The 17367-nt window shown below is 49.8% G+C and overlaps 7 protein-coding genes across 7 annotated transcripts; 2 read left to right on the plus strand and 5 right to left on the minus strand.

Moving 5' to 3' along the window:
* Nucleotides 1-998: 998 nt before the first annotated feature.
* Nucleotides 999-1418, plus strand: N7479_010927 (uncharacterized protein; the record flags this gene model as incomplete). The annotated part of the gene is made up of 1 exon (XM_057258618.1): nucleotides 999-1418. The coding sequence occupies one exon, from the start codon at nucleotides 999-1001 to the stop codon at nucleotides 1416-1418; it is 420 nt and encodes a 139-aa protein (XP_057106076.1).
* A 227-nt stretch (nucleotides 1419-1645) lies between these two features.
* Nucleotides 1646-1867, plus strand: N7479_010928 (uncharacterized protein; the record flags this gene model as incomplete). The annotated part of the gene is made up of 1 exon (XM_057258619.1): nucleotides 1646-1867. One exon carries the CDS (start codon nucleotides 1646-1648, stop codon nucleotides 1865-1867), a length of 222 nt encoding a protein of 73 aa, XP_057106077.1.
* Nucleotides 1868-2673: 806 nt separating this feature from the next.
* N7479_010929 (uncharacterized protein) lies at nucleotides 2674-4916 on the minus strand (the record flags this gene model as incomplete). Its single annotated transcript, XM_057258620.1, has 2 exons — nucleotides 2674-4755; nucleotides 4809-4916. The coding sequence occupies 2 exons, from the start codon at nucleotides 4914-4916 to the stop codon at nucleotides 2674-2676; spliced, it is 2190 nt and encodes a 729-aa protein (XP_057106078.1).
* Nucleotides 4917-5373: 457 nt separating this feature from the next.
* Nucleotides 5374-7817, minus strand: N7479_010930 (PalH/RIM21 family protein; the record flags this gene model as incomplete). Its single annotated transcript, XM_057258621.1, has 2 exons — nucleotides 5374-7580; nucleotides 7709-7817. The coding sequence occupies 2 exons, from the start codon at nucleotides 7815-7817 to the stop codon at nucleotides 5374-5376; spliced, it is 2316 nt and encodes a 771-aa protein (XP_057106079.1).
* A 630-nt stretch (nucleotides 7818-8447) lies between these two features.
* N7479_010931 (pepsin-like aspartic protease) lies at nucleotides 8448-9753 on the minus strand (the record flags this gene model as incomplete). The annotated part of the gene is made up of 3 exons (XM_057258622.1): nucleotides 8448-8785; nucleotides 8852-9375; nucleotides 9431-9753. The coding sequence occupies 3 exons, from the start codon at nucleotides 9751-9753 to the stop codon at nucleotides 8448-8450; spliced, it is 1185 nt and encodes a 394-aa protein (XP_057106080.1).
* Nucleotides 9754-11593: 1840 nt separating this feature from the next.
* N7479_010932 (Zn(II)2Cys6 transcription factor domain-containing protein) lies at nucleotides 11594-14881 on the minus strand (the record flags this gene model as incomplete). Its single annotated transcript, XM_057258623.1, has 5 exons — nucleotides 11594-12385; nucleotides 12437-12750; nucleotides 12803-12850; nucleotides 12900-14711; nucleotides 14770-14881. 5 exons carry the CDS (start codon nucleotides 14879-14881, stop codon nucleotides 11594-11596), a joined length of 3078 nt encoding a protein of 1025 aa, XP_057106081.1.
* Nucleotides 14882-15432: 551 nt separating this feature from the next.
* On the minus strand, nucleotides 15433-17273 carry N7479_010933 (putative UV radiation resistance protein (UVRAG); the record flags this gene model as incomplete). Its single annotated transcript, XM_057258624.1, has 2 exons — nucleotides 15433-17154; nucleotides 17211-17273. The coding sequence occupies 2 exons, from the start codon at nucleotides 17271-17273 to the stop codon at nucleotides 15433-15435; spliced, it is 1785 nt and encodes a 594-aa protein (XP_057106082.1).
* Between the last annotated feature and the right edge of the window lie 94 nt (nucleotides 17274-17367).

A 17367-nucleotide genomic window follows, 5' to 3' on the forward strand; every position in this document is an offset into this window, starting at 1 on the left:
TGCATGGCCGCTGGTACAACGAGAGTATTCCCCTTCTCTGGGCTCGCCAACACTCTTCTAAGCTTCAAACCGAGCGGCGTCAATATTACCCCAACTACGTGGATTAGACATTGGTCCTCTACTTTTGTCGGTCTCAAAAGGACGCATTTGCGGAGAATAGTGTGCTTCAAAGGCTTGTGTTTCTAATATCGATCAGAACTTTCACAAGCACCAACACCTCAAAACATCGGTATCTTCATAAACGCTTTGGATCTAGCACCCTATATATCCAGAAGTGTGCGGCTAAATTTAAGGAAGACATCGATTTGGATGTTGTCTTGCCGCCCATCTCGATCAGTCATCTTTGGTCTTACCTCGCGCTTAGATTACATTTACGAACTGCTATTATATGAACAGGATCTCATACCCAATCTTAACGAGATCACTGCAACTTATAAATTGCCTCTTGAATACAGAGGAGCAGTCGCGGCGAGCCTCAGAAGAAAACTTCAGATTGCTCGAGACGGTTACGTTGCAGTGGCTAGAGGGCTCCATTGGTTTATGCGTCCCAGTCAGCATGATGGAAATGCGGCGACGAGATTGGAAACCCCGGATTGTTTGTCCCTAGGACGGGCTCCTACTTGGCTTCGATATCCACCCACTTCTCCGACGAGGCCAAATAGTGGTATATAACTCGATTTCAGAGTGCCGGTCAGGGGAATACTTTGTCAATATCTCTCATACTGCAACATGAATACTGCAGCATTAATACCCCAATATGGGTATTGGCTTTATGCTCAATAATTTCTTGACATTTCACATCTATGAACAAGCCGTAAGTTTTTACGCTCTCTTCGCATGAAATAAATGGCTGCAAACACTAAATTTTGTGGCAGGAGCTTATTTCGAGAATTTTCATGTGTGTCTTGCGAACGATGCGACCTTGCAGTCAAATACAAAAGCTGCCGCCTGCCCATCAGTGAAAACAGCAAATAAAAGGGCACTTGATTCGAAACCACATGAAACACGAGAGGAAGGAGGCGAAGGCAAACCAAAATGCGAGTCAGATCATTCCAATTCGCCCCTCGAACCCTTCCGACGGCTTCGCGAAGATCACACAAGAAGACCATGAAATTACCATGGCAGATGGCACAAATACTGTGTCAACATGGCATCAGCTATTCCGCAAGGCTCCCTTGCGCATGCAATGGAGCTCGCAAGGCTCGGGCGAAACTCCCAGCACCGCCACGACAAGCCACCTGCATTCTTCGCTGGATCTCATTTTTACAACACTGGCTACTCCTACTGTTGCTCACGTCGCCATATTCACGACAACAGTGGCTAGAAAAGCCGCTCCCATTTTCTACAGAGCAATGAGAAAAGCTATCCCTGCTATGCGAGATACTGGTCCTGAGAGAACTATGGGACCGCACGTCTAAAGCTGATCTCGCATGGTTGGGGATCTTCAATATGAACAACCATATTTCGATTGGCTTTTCTCCCTCGGATTACCTCCCAAGTCTGAGCTGTGGCGATGTTCCACATGGGGGCTTAATTCGAGGCCATGCGATATCGAGGGAAGAGTTCGAGAGTGCGGCCATTCGGCCTGCACCAAGTTTTCTCACTCGGGGCGGTTTCGCCCATAGGAGAAGCTTCAGCGGTGACCATGGTAACGATTTCCGTGAAGTCTTTCGTGGCCCTCGTGGGGGACGAGGACGGGGTGGTTCTCGCGTTTCACGGGCTCTCCGTGGAGGTTCTCGTGATGGTCGCAGCGGCGCTTTCCACAGAACCAGCCACAGCTAATCCTATCACCGCAATCTCCCCCTCCCCTCTCGCTCCGGACGAACTTCGTCCAAGGCAGAACGAGGCGACTCCAGGTGCTGAATAAGAGCCCTACTAGAAGGCCAAAGACAATGGATGGATGGTATGGGTATGTCTAGTCCACTTTCTTTGCTTATACTTCAGAGCCTTAGGGCTTGGTACTTGGTACCCGTCATTCATACTTCTCATTACCCATCTCTCATTCTATCTGCTCATCAATTACCACTGGCATAGATGAACTCGAAATTGGCCGGCACGCCGGTATGATGTTTTTGTTTTTTTATCATTCTTCTTTTCATTGTAAATAGCTTGATCTTTCGCTTTTTCAATCCATCACTAGGCATGAAACCCTTCCAAAAAGCAGTAGATGCATCAGTCATTGAGCTAGGTATTGATGTACATAGGACGACCTAGATACTCTTACAATTTCTCATGTTGGCTTACAAGGTACACTTGATAGAGCAGCTCTAAGACTTTAGTGTTCCTCGTAGAGCGTTCCTGTAACATCCAAATCGAGAATAAACCACCTCTAAAGTCGGTTCATAAGTCAAAATCACAAGTAATTTGGGATATACTCATAACCTACTAGTTTAAGTTGGCAGTGAGATTCTCGCTCCAGAACAGTCCCGTATCTGAATCCGAAATCAAATTTATAAATAGTATGTAAGATGGACATGACTTATATCCTTAAGAGAAGAGAAAAGATGCCTCCATGTGTATATATACTTTTCCAACGCCACGAGAGCAGAAATAATCTGCCCTGACTCTAAACCAAACCCTCCCCCAAAAAAAACCCAGGTTCCAGGTTAACAACCAATACCGCTCCTTCCTATGCTGAATTCTTTTATATCCTGACACCAGAAAGCAACCATTTCAGATCTCCTGTGCATCCAAGGCCCAAATCTCCCAATGTCGCAAAGCCTCCCACCCTACCCGTCGCGCACGCCGTCTCCACACGAAACCATCCTCAGACAGAGTGTACGGGTAACAGCCGGGATAGAAGGGCGCAGCATCCTCACAGTCTTCGCGCCTATTGAAGGTCGGCGGGCAACTGGGTGGCGGTCTAGGTGTTTCGCTATCATCTTGGTCGCGTGATCGCTTCCCTAATGTCGATGGTAGGCCGGGTCTTGTTCCAGATTGATGCGTCCACGAAGAGATATGTGTTGTTTGTGTATCGGGTGACTTGTGGGCGACAGCAGGCTGATCCGGTACGCTGAGTCCAACGCCGTTGGTACCTTGCGTAGGAACAGGGCTCTCTGCGGTGGTCTCCAGGAATGCATTATGGCCATTCGTTGGTGATGGGGACTCTTTGTTGATCTCAGTGTCTGATGGGACGGGAGATTTATAGAATTCCTTTAGTTCCCAGGCTTTCCAGCCCATGCTGATGATCTTCACATTCCCATAAACTTGCTGGTTGCCAAGGTCGTAACTCAACATTTCGGTCAGGATCGAGTCGTCAATGTCCACAACTTCAGCAAGAGTCTTGGCATTCGCAAATGTCTCTTGCACCATTTTGATCGTATCAAGCGCACTCAGTCCTCGTGCGGATGGACTCGCTTTCAGTGCAGAATTCACAGGAGCATTTGTGGACTGTCCGGAAGTTTGCGGTATGAGAAGCCGAATTGCTTTCAACTTCCGGAGGAAGGGTATTAGTAAAGCCAGTGAGTCCAGACTGGCAAATTCGGTGGCGAGGGCGAGCTGCTCCAAATTCGGACAGCTATGGACGAGTCGCGCGACCATCCCGGTTGAGAGAGGCCATTTAGATGGGAGAAGGAGGTGGCGCAATGTCGCGCCATGATTTGTGGTAATGTGCGAAAGATAGAGGTCTCGCATGTTAGCTGTAGCATTGAGCTGGCTAGCCGGAGAAGCAGAAGTATTAGGAGAGTTTGTTGTGGCTCCGCTGAGTGCACCAGACAATTGGTGTTCGGATACTGGCGGCGTGAGTGCAGGTGAGGATGCCCCACCTCCGGGTCGTGGGCAATTGAGGAGGTCGCTTGATTCGGCGGTGACATTGACAAAATACAGCCGCTCGAGTCCAGTAAAATTCCCTATAAATTCGGAATTTCGTTTTGACACTGTATCAATTCGAACAGATTTTATGCGCAGCCTGGCATGTGGCGGGACTGTCGGCCAACTGCTCTCGATGAATGTGTTGACCAAACTAGAGTTCTCAACACCACTGAGAAATGTGACATCTTCAACGGTAGTCGGATCAAAAGCGAGGTTAAAGTCATCATTGTGGAAGGCGTACAAATTCTGGAACGAGATCTTCCTGACTGCCAGTTTCTGCTTGCTTGCGATCAGCTTGCGGAAGTAATCATGCAGAGAGACACTAGACTCATGTGCATCTCGCATCCGTGGCGACCAATGTAATTTTAATTCACGCAGTTTCCTACTGTTACAAAGAAGAGTTGCGATATCATCGGGGTAGCATAGTGGGTCGATATCGGTGATTTTCAAACACCGCAAATGCGGCATGCCCGGAATCACAAAAGTGGGCTGCGGATGACGGGTGGAGGGGAACCGGATAGTCAGGGAAGTAAGCTTCGGCAGCTGTGTCAGCCCTATAAAAACCGTGTCGAGCATCTTGGTGTTCAGTTCCCAATGGAAACATTCCAAATTTGTCATGCGATCTACAGCGGCGCGGGCGGCAATGTTCAACAACATTGATCCGTCGGGGACACGGCCGACTCGGGCATGCTCCTCCAGCTCGTGTTCCTTCCATTCCCCTCGCAGTGTGATCGATTGTACCAGTGGCGCATAAGATCGGGTAATAATTGCATTCAACCCCATCGTGAAGGGACTGGCGCTTCCGATTCCTTCTGGTTGTTCGCCACGATAACGAATTTTGTCGTAGGATGTCAGCGTTAGATTGCGGTATAGCTGCGGCAACGCCATATAATTGAGGACTCGACAAGTCCTAACGAGCCGGGACAGATCACCCGTGTCGTCGACCTACCAAATGTCATGTTAGATATGCGATCGGGATGTGCGGAGCTGTCTCTTACATGTGACACAATCTCGGCGATGAGGTTCAACGGTAGAACCATCAGCTGGGGACCGCCAGGAGGTTGAGTTATGCTCGCTCCGAACATATTTTGATTGACGGTCGCCATGATGCGACGTCCAAGATGAGTTGTCACATGAGGATACAAAGAATACGGGGAAAATAGAACCGGGATCGTGAGTTCCCGAGTGAAAATTTGTCTCCACTCCCGTAAGCCTCTAGGGACTTCCAAGGTTCCAGGGTTTCTCCCGAGCTTGGTAAGCCACCTTGATTAGCCAAGCAGAGATCACCAATAGTAAGATATAGGTAGTAAGATATACTCCGTAGTGATATATAGATCTATAAGTAATGTATGCAGTATGCAATATTATATATTCAATTTCAAAAATTATGATGGGTATCTTTCTAAGATGTTGAAGCAAGTTCCTAACACCCTTTTTCCAATAATATCAAATCCCATACTCCATTTAGCCCAATTACAACTAAATAAAAACAAGAAACGGCCAGGGGTCAAATCCCTCAGCCGAATCTGTAGGATCCCACACGCTATGCACAAACGTGGCGTTTTAAGTAGAGTTCCGACCATGTTGTTCGTTGGAAGGTCCGTGCTCGGGTTGAGATTCGACATGTGATGGGTCAGTTTGTCCAGCTAACACGTCATTTCTTTCTTCCGAGTATGTCGACTCTGTCCAGCTTCGTTGGTCGTAGGCTGTGACACGATCATTGCGATCTAAATGGCTGACATCCTCATTGATGAGTGCCGCCGCTTCCGGGTCATAGTGTAGGACATAATCCCCGCCTCCTCGCTCTACATCTGCCTGCGTCCATGGAGCAGACGCTTGTGGCCGAGAAGGAATTACTCGTACAGGTAAATTGGGCCGGTTAGATGGCGGTTCGTGATGTTGAGGAGGTTCTATCGGCCGGGTCTCTCCCGGTGGCTGGGTATCCTCCAGCAGTCGGTTTTGTGGTGACCATGTGTGTTGGCCGCGGCGACGTGCTGGAATAACGGTGACTGGTAATGAGCCGTCCGCGTTTTGTGTTCCAGTGCCCAATCGGGCTTTCCGATGGAGAGAAAAGAAGAGATCAGCTCGAGATCGGGCAGCATTTGTTTCTGCTTCAGCCTCTGCTGCTGCTGCAGATGGTCTGTGTTCTGATTGCTCTTCTCCAGCTTGTGCAGATGCCACTTCTTTGGGCAGAGATGCACGTCGCCTCTTGAATGGGTGCAGGAGAACATGCCATCGTGGGTCGGCTGGGACAATTTTCGGCGACTGCTCCCGGGTATTTTGAGCAGAAAGAGCATGACCATTTGTATCAGCGGTATGTGGTTCCATGACCTCCAGTTCCTTGTCTTCGTCGAATTCCTCCTCCTCGTGCATATTTGGCATTGCAACTGGAGGCGTAGGGCTAGCCACTGAATGATACCGGATATTGTATACTGTGCTTGCTGCACTAGTAGTATCTGCACGGCTCACTGGTGTCATCGCCGCTGGGGGTGGAGTGGGCCGGTTATCGTTTGGCCCCCGCGGCGCCGACACAGCTGTTTGGTTATTTTGTGGTGCTCCGCCTCCTTTCTTTCGATTGCCGCGAGGCAATCCAGCCCGGGCTCGTAGAGGTCGATGGGCTAAGCCCATCACGCCGCCCCATCCAGACGAGGCGCCATTGCCGCCACCTTCGTCGTCACGTCCTTGGCCCGAGAAGCGTGGCCAGTCAACTTCCTCGGATGGAGTGACTTCAAGCATTTCATCGCCATCGAAAACCTCTCGCCCAAGAATCCCGTCTTTGGTTTCATCTCGCTCCAGCGCTTCGATGCGTTCCACCCACTCCCAAACCACCACACTGGCCGCGGCAGAGCCGACCCATCGGATATAGGTACCCCAGCCGGCAATTTCTGGCTTGGCAATATCCATAACAAAAAAGACAACGGGTATCAAAATGGCACACAGCGAGAGAAGAGCCACTAAGCAAATGTTCCGCATCTTGGGGTGGAAAAACGCGTATCGGTGCTTAGATATCGAGTAGAAAATCACCCAAGCGGCATAGAGAAGGTTAAGCGACAACTCGAACAAGTAGTTCAAGGCAGGAATTGCATCCTCGTATAGCCTAGGTCGTGTCGAAGAAGAATTCGATCCCCTCGCCCAAAAATTCTCCAAAATACTAAAAGTCGTATCCAGCACAATTAACGCAAACCCAGCCCATTTAATCATGACTTTTTCCTTATGTCGCGGAAACAATCGAATCAATGTCTGGACTTGCGCAAGCCACAGAAACGTGCTTGATATGACACGCACGATGCGAATTTCCATTCCGTCAATAACCTCCTGGGAAAGCGCCTCTGCATCGGAATATCCATAGTTATACTGCCGCTCGGCGACTTTGAAAGAATCGACCGTGGCGATAGTCAGCGAAATCGCAACTAAAATCGCAGCCACTTTCTGTAGCCATGGTCGTCCGCCGACTCCGACCACTGACGAGTTTCCGCTATATGAGCCGCTGATCATCCCATGACGGCCGAGGAAATTGGCGCCGCCGCCGCCGGGGCCGCCGACGTAGAACGTGCGTGGTGTGATGAGAAGGATGATGACAAGTAGATAGCTAACGACGGTAGCGCAGCCGATAGCATATAACTGTGGGGTAATGGAGGAATAGAATGGATCGCGGGTATCGAGGACGGCGGAGATGTGAACCTCGTCGGTTGGGGATCCTGTGCAGAGAGGCTCGAATATGGCATTCTCACTGAGGGTAATAGCAAATGACTTGTTGAGGTATACGAGTCCTATGAAGAATTGCGACTCGCGATTAGACACGGTTCTAGGAGGGGGGGCTCTGACACCAAGTCTAGGACCGGCGACCTGCAGCCCGTGCCCAACGACCAACATGTCGGGGAAAGGGAAGACCACATACCATTACTAGGCAAAACAACAGGCGTACAGCCGGGCAAGTAAGTCTTCGTCGTAGTCGGTGTTGGATTCGCCCATATCTGGCGGGGAATCAAGTGGAAGTCATTTTCCATGATCGAAGTCGATATGGACGGCCTCGAATCGCCGTCCCTGGAACAGTTCAAATACCGCGCGATTTCCACCGATGCGCCCGTATCACAAGACCTTTCACTGTTTAGACTTCCATTCTTGACTTTGATCGTGTACAGACGTTGCAAGTCCGAATCTCGGGGGCAATTAAGATTAGGCGGGAATTGGAGGAATAGCGGCGGCGGTGTGAGTTTAAGGGGGCCACGAGACGATAATATTTTCTTTTTTGTCCCACTAAGAGAAAAGTGAAAAAGTGAAGAATCATATAGACTGCAACATAAGAGGGATTAATTAAGGTGGAAATCTGGAGTGGAAGGATGCTCCGCCAACAGACTTGGCATTGGCTCCTCCACAAATTGCTGGCGCTAATCGCCACTATTATTGGGGTCTAAGGCTCTACATTCTTTCATCTCACGATGTCACCATATTCTATGTCCAGTATATTGATATGTAAAGCTCAGCTGAGTCAAGGACTAATATTTACTTCGTCAGACTCGCTGATACCAAATCCAGTATATCTATCATCCATGTACCACATCGCCCTTCGTTGTCTGTACAACATTCATCACACATAGGAATCGCCGTTTTTACACGGGTACATCTCATCAAGAGATTTATGCCTGAGCGGCGAAGCCAATTTGAGGTCCTTCGGAGTCGAAAACGACATACTGACTCTTGAGGAAGATATCACCAAAGATGGAGAAGCCAATACCAGAGTTGCTCTGGATACCACCGTAGCAGGAAGAGCTACCAGTTGTGACCGGAGCGTAGTTGATGTGCTCACCGGGGACAACGGCATTGTAGCCATTAATGGTCACAGTGAAGTCAGGTAGAACAGCGGTGCAAGGGAAGATGTAGCCACCAGCGGAGTAGCTGTTCGTGGCACCGGTAACCTTCTTGTAGTAGGCGGAGACAACTGATGTGGGGAGCAGGAGGAGAGTGGTTCCAGTGTCTAAATAATTCGAGAGGTCAGTGCTGAAAAAAAAGGACATCCACACATGAAAAGATTGAAACATACCAGCAATGCCTGTGATAGAGGCACCAGCAGCACCTGTGCCGACCTTGTAGCTGTCAGCGGTGAAGCTCCAGAAACCATCGGAGCTGTCAACATCGGTGTAGGTCACAGATCCGGTGAACTTCTTCTCGTCGATGTAGCCAAAGTCATAGGTGCCAGGTTCGCCGTGCTTGAGAGTGACAGCGAACAGGGGCGAGCCAAGCTTGGACTTGACGGTATCAAAGAACGTCGTCTGAGCTGTGGGTTTGACAGTGTTGATGGAGCTGAAAGCCAGACCCAGCAGGCCATCATTGTTTTGGTCCGATTGGAACTGTGAGCTGATCTTGCTGGCAGCCTCAACAGCTTGGCCGGTGGCCGTGACTCCACCAACGGTGACAGTATCCTTGTAGACACTACCACTGGCAGAGCTGCCATCACCGTATGAGATCGACCATGTAGCACCCGAAATCTTAGTGCCACTGGTGCCAACGTTGTAAATGTCGTGGCCAGCTTGCGACGAAGCAGCAAGATCGCTAGAGAAGACCCAGCTATATGAACTGTCAGTTGTTGCTCTAGCCTGTCATATCATCTTAGCCAACTTACAGATCAGCAGAGCCGGTGTCAAAGTCCAAGTTCAAGGTGGAGCTGCCAATAGTGACTGGCGTGAGGTATTCAACATCATACTCCTCGGGCGTGGTGATGGCAGATCCGCTCACGGCAGCAGCATGAACGTGGGCTGGGACAGTACCACCATACTTAGCCAGTGCATTGGCGTATACACCAGCCAAGTTGATAGTCCTGGTGCCGGTAACAGTCTTGTTAACCTGCTTCACAGTGAAGCCCTTACGAGGGCTCTTCACTGGCACAGCCGAGGCAAAGGCTGAAAAGCAAGCGAGAACAGCGGTAACCTTGCTGAAGACAACCATAGTGATGGTGGTTCTATAGAACAATAGATAGATCTAATGAAGTGGATGAAGGCAATGCAGAAGAGGATGGACTCCATAAACAGCTGGAGGCAAGGCCTCCTTTATAGCTTTTTTGATAGAAGCAATCCGCTGGCGTCCGAGAGTAGAAGGCATCAACTGGGCTGTCTATCGCAACATCCAAGAGAAAGTGGTAATGCTCTTCTAGGAAGGAAACATGACGATCCAGCTAATCTACAGTCAGGTCGAGGGGAAACTTCGAGATCGTCACGGACGCCATCGGCTATCCAGGATAGCGCGACGGAGTCCGCCAAGTAGGCAATTGAGGGGTCGTGCCAAAGGAACATATTGACAGGGATTCGAGAAGCTGAATGATATCAAATGGACGTGAGAGGACTAGCTCGGCCAGCGCACGAGGGGATATGGATGGAAATGAGACACAAGCACAGTGCCCAGGGAGCTTGGTTGTGACAAGCTATCTAAGATGCAGAACGGAGAACTCCGGCCAAGACGAGGCGTTGTCTTGGGGGTGTGCATCTTGGTACTCATTGGACAAAGGCTGGTCGATCGCCATATTTGGCCATCCTTGGCCATCCTTGTGCAAGAGAACTATAGGTTACCGTTGGGCGAAGTAGAATGCACTAGATTATCTTTCAGCATGCGAGGTATGTTGCATGAAGTGATTGTTCACGGAGAGGACCATCGAGACTAGTAAGAGCCCTGAAGATCATCACCCGTTATCTCCACGCCGACCAATCAACTGCTTAAAAGCGCAAACTAGGTCACATCGCTCCATTTAGGTAATTTAGAAGACTCGTTGGATAAGACAATCATGTTGGTGAATCCTTTGGGATTAGCCCTTCCAAAAGGGTTTCTCGCCGCGATTCTGGCTTCTGCTGGGTTTCAATAAAAGGAAAACAGGTATAATCTCCGACGGGCATCCGTCCCTGCATTGCATGCTCTACCAATCCCAAAAAGAACATCAATAGCGAGTCCACAGATGATCTGGGACGATGTGACCCTTCACGGAGGAAGACCAAATATGCAGCGGCTCTTATCGCCTGCGCCGAAGGAATCGAAGGATCTAGCGGCCGTCGATATGGTGATCAGATCATCGTGAGATCGTCAGTAAGTCAGCAGACCCTAATTGGCAGAAATAATTGACTACCGCACAATACCTACATATGTAGGTACTAAGCACATGTACGGAGTAAGCGGAACCTAACACCTGATAGATGCCACCAATAGCATTGTTGCTTGCAGTCCATGAAGTGACTTTCTCATGGCCATTGTTCACCTTGGCCAGTGATGGACTAGGCACAGTAACCTAGTACAGCAATGATCTTTGCTATCTTCAAGTTTAAATGATCATGGTTACATCTTCAGGACTACTATAAGCACGCCAAAGCCACCAGCCACCCGAAAGCTTCAACCTCCGTGGTCCAGAAGATTTATGAAGTATCATGTGAAAGCCAAGTTAATGTTCCGTACTTATTCCTGCATGAAACGAGAGAGACCCCGCAATCTAATAGCACGCCGACGGACCCCGGCGGATAGTTACAGTGATTCGCAATAATAAATCATGAGATGCAATAGCACCATAACGCAAGAATATATTGTCATCGACTTGTGAAGCCGTGAAGGAATTGGTTTCAACCAAATTACGGCAAATGAGGTCGTATACAGCCAAGAAATAAGAAACGTCGAGCAGATCCCACAGGGGTATATAATTTCATGTATCACGAAAGAAGGGATGAGCTAGACGCCAAAACAAACTCCAGGGTCTGAGCTTAAGACTGAAAAACAATAACAATTAAAATATTCGTAATCATCGTTATTTTCGTCACAGGTACTGAGACGATAACCCGGCCCCAGTCTCACCTATACCCTCGCCATTAGTATTTCCATCATACCCCTCGTTGAGGAGCACCTCGAGCATGTCAAACTCGCCAAGCATGGGTCCAGTCCCACCAAGACCCTGGTCAACAACTCCGGTGGTGCTGTTGAAGAATTGATCAAGAGGCAGAGCGAACCAATCCGGAAGCGCGCCGGAGGTAGAATGGTGGCTGTCACCCATGTTATGTGATGAAGCGACATGGTTTGGCGATGATCTGTCTATATCATTGGCAGGGAATGTCGAGTTCGAGTCGTAGTAGTGTTGGTACACGGATGGCGGAGGCGGCATGAAGGATACGTTGAGGTTGGATGAGTTGATCGGCTGGGCAGGAATGTTCGCCAGTGGATCATGCCCCGATCCCATCGGGTGGCCCCCGGCGCCAGGAGTATCCACATATCCTAGACCTGACCCGCCTGATGCCGTGTCATGACCCTGGCTAGTGGACCAGGGTGTATTCGGGCCGTCACGACGAGCTGTTGAGTTCTCGCGTGATGGTGAATGAGGCCCAGAGCCTGTGGCCGAGGTGCGATCATGTCCTTCTCCGTCTGTGCCCCTATCATGCGGGGCAAAGCGTAGAAAGCGCGTTCGGATGCTGCTAGTGAGAAGCTCAATAAGCCGAGCTACCGTATTACTGAGGTGCACGTCATCCACGACATAATTGCGCAGTGCCTCCACCGCCCGGTCCTGCAGGTCTAGTGAGACTCGCACATCGTCTTCCCTGGCACCCAGTGTGAAGGTCTATGGCTGAGATTAGTGTTGCGCTTGCCGGGGTTTCTGTTAGAACCATACCTTCAAGATAAAGATCATTCCAGACAAGATGCGGAAAAACGTTCGAATGGGTGCGTGTCTGAGACGACCTTCGGGGACGAGACCTTCCAATACTGTCTGCAGAATTTTGCGTGAGGAATCGATAACTTGCTGAATATAATGCTCATTGACACGGTAGAGTTCATTCAACGTTTGGAACCAGCTGTTGCTGCTATGAGACGACCCCTGTCCTTGCTGACCATTTGGGGTCTGACTATGACTCTGAGCGGACTCATTGGACATGGTAGTCCACCGATCAACGACCGCTTGTAGAGCGAGAGAATTGATATAGAGGCCTGATTCCATGTTAGCTGTTATCCTTCAGCGCATTAACCTATGTCGACTTACGGGTGTACTCAAGTTCAATCAGCAAAACACTCCGCATAGCCGGCGAGACTTCTTCATGTTAGCTTTCCTCTCTACACCCAATGACCAATTGACTTACGAGTAACATTATCTAGCTGCTGCTGGAACTCCCGTAAATACGGTTGGAAGCGGTCGATCTGCTCGCGATATCTCCCACTCCTGATCAACTCCATTGTCTGGTCACTGGACGCAAACAACAAATGATTGGCTTGATAGACAATTTTTGAAATGCTGATCCAGCAGTCCTGCATCCGGTCAAGATTGGCATCGGCATCGTTTGCATCAGCAGAGGTTGGCGTGATATCCTGCCCCCATTGAGGTAATGGGAGCATAGAAGGAATGCCTAGACGTCCACTGCTGTGCGTGATAAACACAAGAATCAAACGTCGTAGTCGGCGTTTCCGCGTCTGCTCGGATGGCGGCTCATTGGCCGCCTTGGCATCTTCTTTGGGGTCGAAGACCCCAAGTTCAAAAGACAGAGCTTGCGCCGTACTTAGTAGCATCCATGACATCCGGTCCGATCGCCAAGCCGGTTCCAGCCATTTTTGAAACGCGACCCTTCCCTCTGAGCCTTTGGTGGTGTGCTCGCCGTCGTGGTCCCGACTGTGTGTCGGGGGATCGATATCCAAAAGAGAATTTTCATCGTCACCTGGTGGAAAATGCAAGTTTCGTGGGTGCCACTCTGTAAGAAGTAGCATAGCTTCCACGGTTCCTAGTGACCTCAATTGCCCACTCGCACTACATTTGCCTGACATTGGTGAACTCAGATCAAGTGATCGAGGTCGGCCAATACCCGATATCCCAGCATCAAATTTCTCTTGGCCCCAGAATAAGCGTTCTATCATGCTGCGTAGATACGCCCAGAGACGGTCGTGGATATAGAACGCTCGCGTATTAGCACCCTCGCCCTTGGGTTTCAGATGCCTAGACGCGATGGTGAGGATTGTAACCGCCAACACCGGCTCGTTGGTAAGCAATGCACGGTGGGTTGAAGGATGAGAAAAGTCGGGAATTACAACAGGGCTCATTGGCGCGAGGTGTTCATAATAATACTCCACATAGTCCATGCCTTCCTCCACTGTAAGCCAACCGGCACGGACGAATCGCAATCGCGACCAAGCTCGTAGTGCATCAAGATATGCCGGCTCTGGAGGAAGATTGTTGACCGGGCTTTCCCTTTGAGGGCCAGGATCCGCGATTTGGGGATCTACCGGCCCTGAAACACCAGCCGGGTAGTATGTAGATCCACCCATAGACATTCCTGATCGAGGTGTCCGCACAAAGGATCCACCCAAGCTTCGAGGTGAGCTGCCTTGGGGTAGAGGTGAAGGCCCTGAGTTGAAAGACGAGACGGACTGCCGTGCAGCAAACCGATTCTCGAGGCTCTGGCGGTTAAGATCCTCTGTCCTACCCGCAGCTTCAGAGAGAAGGTGTAAAGCGTCGTGGGTGTTTGTAATTGCAGGCGACAGTAACTCCACGGCAGTGCGATTCATCATCGGAGGCCCTCCATAGCTAGGTGGTGCGGGGCGTTCGCTAACGGGGTATGTGGGAGCTCGTGATGTTGGCGCACTGGGCGTGTACCGCTGGGCAAGAGCTGCAGGGGGTGCAGGAGGTGCCTCGGGCCATCTCTGTTGGGCACGCACAGCTTCATGGTCAAATTGAGGTGGGTCGGAAGGCGCAAATGCCGGGCGTTCGACTGGACTTTCCAGAGGTTCAGTTTTGGCCACCTCCCCGATCATCATTCGCTTGTCGCGATGCAGGATCGCTGCTGCCTCCACATCATCTTCCTCGACATCGGAGGTCTTGCGCTTTCGGCGAGTTGCTGAAAATTCACATCGTTTACTTTCGCGACGACATCGAACACAGGGTGGAGGACGAGGATTATCGACACCTGCGATTTTTTTGTGATCAGTCAGGCCACAGAATAATGAAAGGAAATGGACGCATACTTCCTAGGTCACACTTGACCTTGCGTTTGCGACATGGATCACAGGCCTGATATCCTCGGCGATGTTGTGCATCAGACTCCGCCTTGCTGTACACACTACTGTTGTCACCCATTTCGTGGATCACAATAATGATGGGGAAGGCCGACACAAAGCGATGGAAAGCGAGATAAGCTAGAAAGGCGGTGGGGGTATTCTTACTCCGACGACTCGGACAGAAGCTCCAGAGCACAGGACAGAAATAGAATAGAGAAAATAGACAGAATAGATGGTATTGCACTTGAAATCAGAAGAGATCTCTCGGTCAAAATATCAATTGAAGTCAGAGTTTGCTCTCAGCCACTGGACCAGTAGTTTCCATTGTATAATGAGAACTCTGCGGGGTAGAACACGGAATCTAGGGATATATATATCATTAATAATATTGAAGACTGCCTTGGAGATATTTATATACATGTACACTTCACTACTTTGCGAGTACATTTTTATATTATAATTACAACACCGAGGCTTACTATTTTAAATGTACAATATTTATGAAGCCGAGGGGGAAAAAAATCAAAGGGGGCACCAAAGTCCAAAATTGGTGCCATTGTTCACTTAAATGGCATGTTCAACTCTCTTCAAATCATCTGTATTAGGGGGAAAAACACTTGTCGGCAGAGGCTATTTCACTCTATGTGAGGCGAGGCTGACATTTATCCGCGACATTGACTCCCAAGCTTTGCGTGACTGGACCAGCTCACCAGATGCACCACTATCCCCGCTACCACGTCGTGATAGATTAGGGCTGGACCGCCCAGCAAGAAGAGCTTGGACACCACCAGCTTTGCGGGCGGGAATCACCGAGTCACCAGAAGTAAGAACGTAAAGGAGATACTTGAGGTTGGGAAGAGTGTGTCGAATATCCAAGACACGCAGTCCTTGTTTGATGAGGATGTATTCAATGTCTTTGTTGAGGAGGAAGACTGCGTACTCGAACCGGTACTGGACACTCACTGGGTAGAGGGGGTAGGTGCGCTGTGGGAGTGATGCAGATATGGGGTCTTGTATGAATGATGTTGACCCGTTCGCGTTGATCGAGTATGGGAGGTGCACAGACAGATAGAACGAGAGCAGATAGACCAAATGAGCCGTGTATCCCAATGCTGCTGCGACAACCTCACGGTCGATATCCTCAAAGGTCGAGTTTGGGAGGGCTAGTCCGGCGATGGTGAATGCCAGAGGTTGGTCCGGGATGGGTTCAATAGGGTAGATCGTGAGAAGATCTTCAGCAATACGTCGGAGCTGGCCCTTTATATCCTCATCATTTTGGTCAAGCAATTGCTCGCTGGAAACTAATCTCTCCTGAGCCTCGGGAAGATGACTGCGTGTCTTTTCTTGAGCACTACGGCCTTGCTCCATCGCTTCTTTCCGGGCTTTGATACTGGCAATAAGCTCCTCCTTGCGCCTGACTGCGGTGCGGACTCGTTTGCGCTCTACGGCGACATACTGCTTGGTAAGAGCAAGCTTTTCCTGTGCCGCAGCAGCAGCACTCGCTACATTCAATGAGCGCTCGTTCTGCCGTAGAATGGAGCTAATCTGAGCCTCCAACTTTTCCCTGGTTGCCAATGCGTCCTGTACACATTCGTCCAAATTGGCCAATTTCATCAAAGCATCATAGGATGAGGATGGCAAGGTGGTACCATCTGCAGTGATCTTCTGTCCTGCAGCTTGGAGGGGGGTTTCGACCGGCGGAAGGTCGGTGAGGTTGGAATATACGCCATCTGGGAAGTGAAAAAGGATCGAGTTCGCAGGAAGTGGTTGGTGAAAGCTCTCCAATGATTTCCCCAAGAACTGCAGTGATCGCAGATGCAGCTGTAGTTCAACTAGTAGAATAAATCCAGACATACCGCCAGTTTTTGCCCAGAGCCTCAGAGTCAATTCATCCATTCGCGAGACATATGGGCCACATAGATTCAAGTCAAAAGATCGAAAATTCGGATTGTTTGCACGATCGATCGTTTCGCTAATATAGACCGGCTCGTTAAGACCCTCACAATGAAGTGAAAAGAATGTATCCGCCATACGGCTGTTGGTAATATCCACTAGTTTGACCTGCCGAGTTCGAGGATTCGGGTCGTTCCAGAACACGGTACTTCTGCGACGCGACGAACGTATCGCGGGCTCCTTCGCATTGTCATGTTGAACCGAATGCGACTTGAGATCAGTGAAGGATCGCGAAGGGTGCAAGGCGTTATTTTCGCTTTGTGATAGGATCTTCGAGGGTGTCTTTAAGGTATTCGGAATATCGTCGTCATCAATAGTCTTGCCGCGAGCTCGAGTCGGGGAAGGCGTCACAACCAAGTTGCGTATAGATATTCCCTGGAGATGCCTAAGCCTACGGTTCTGATAGCCTGTTAGCATCTAGGACTACCGCGTTATCTTCCATTTCCCATACATACCCATGCATAGAGCCATGGCCGCTCTCTGCGGACACCTGTGTCATGCTCCGTGTCCTTATCCATAATGCCAGCGCTGCGGGGAAGCGCGATGATTAACTAGTGTGTCGCAAATAGAAAGTCCCTCATATTAAAAAAGATAAAAAATAGACAAAATGTA

Source organism: Penicillium vulpinum (genome assembly GCF_028829585.1).
Source record: "Penicillium vulpinum strain IBT 29486 chromosome Unknown utg000004l_segment0_segment0, whole genome shotgun sequence".
In the NCBI taxonomy this organism is placed as follows: Eukaryota; Fungi; Ascomycota; class Eurotiomycetes; order Eurotiales; family Aspergillaceae; genus Penicillium; species Penicillium vulpinum.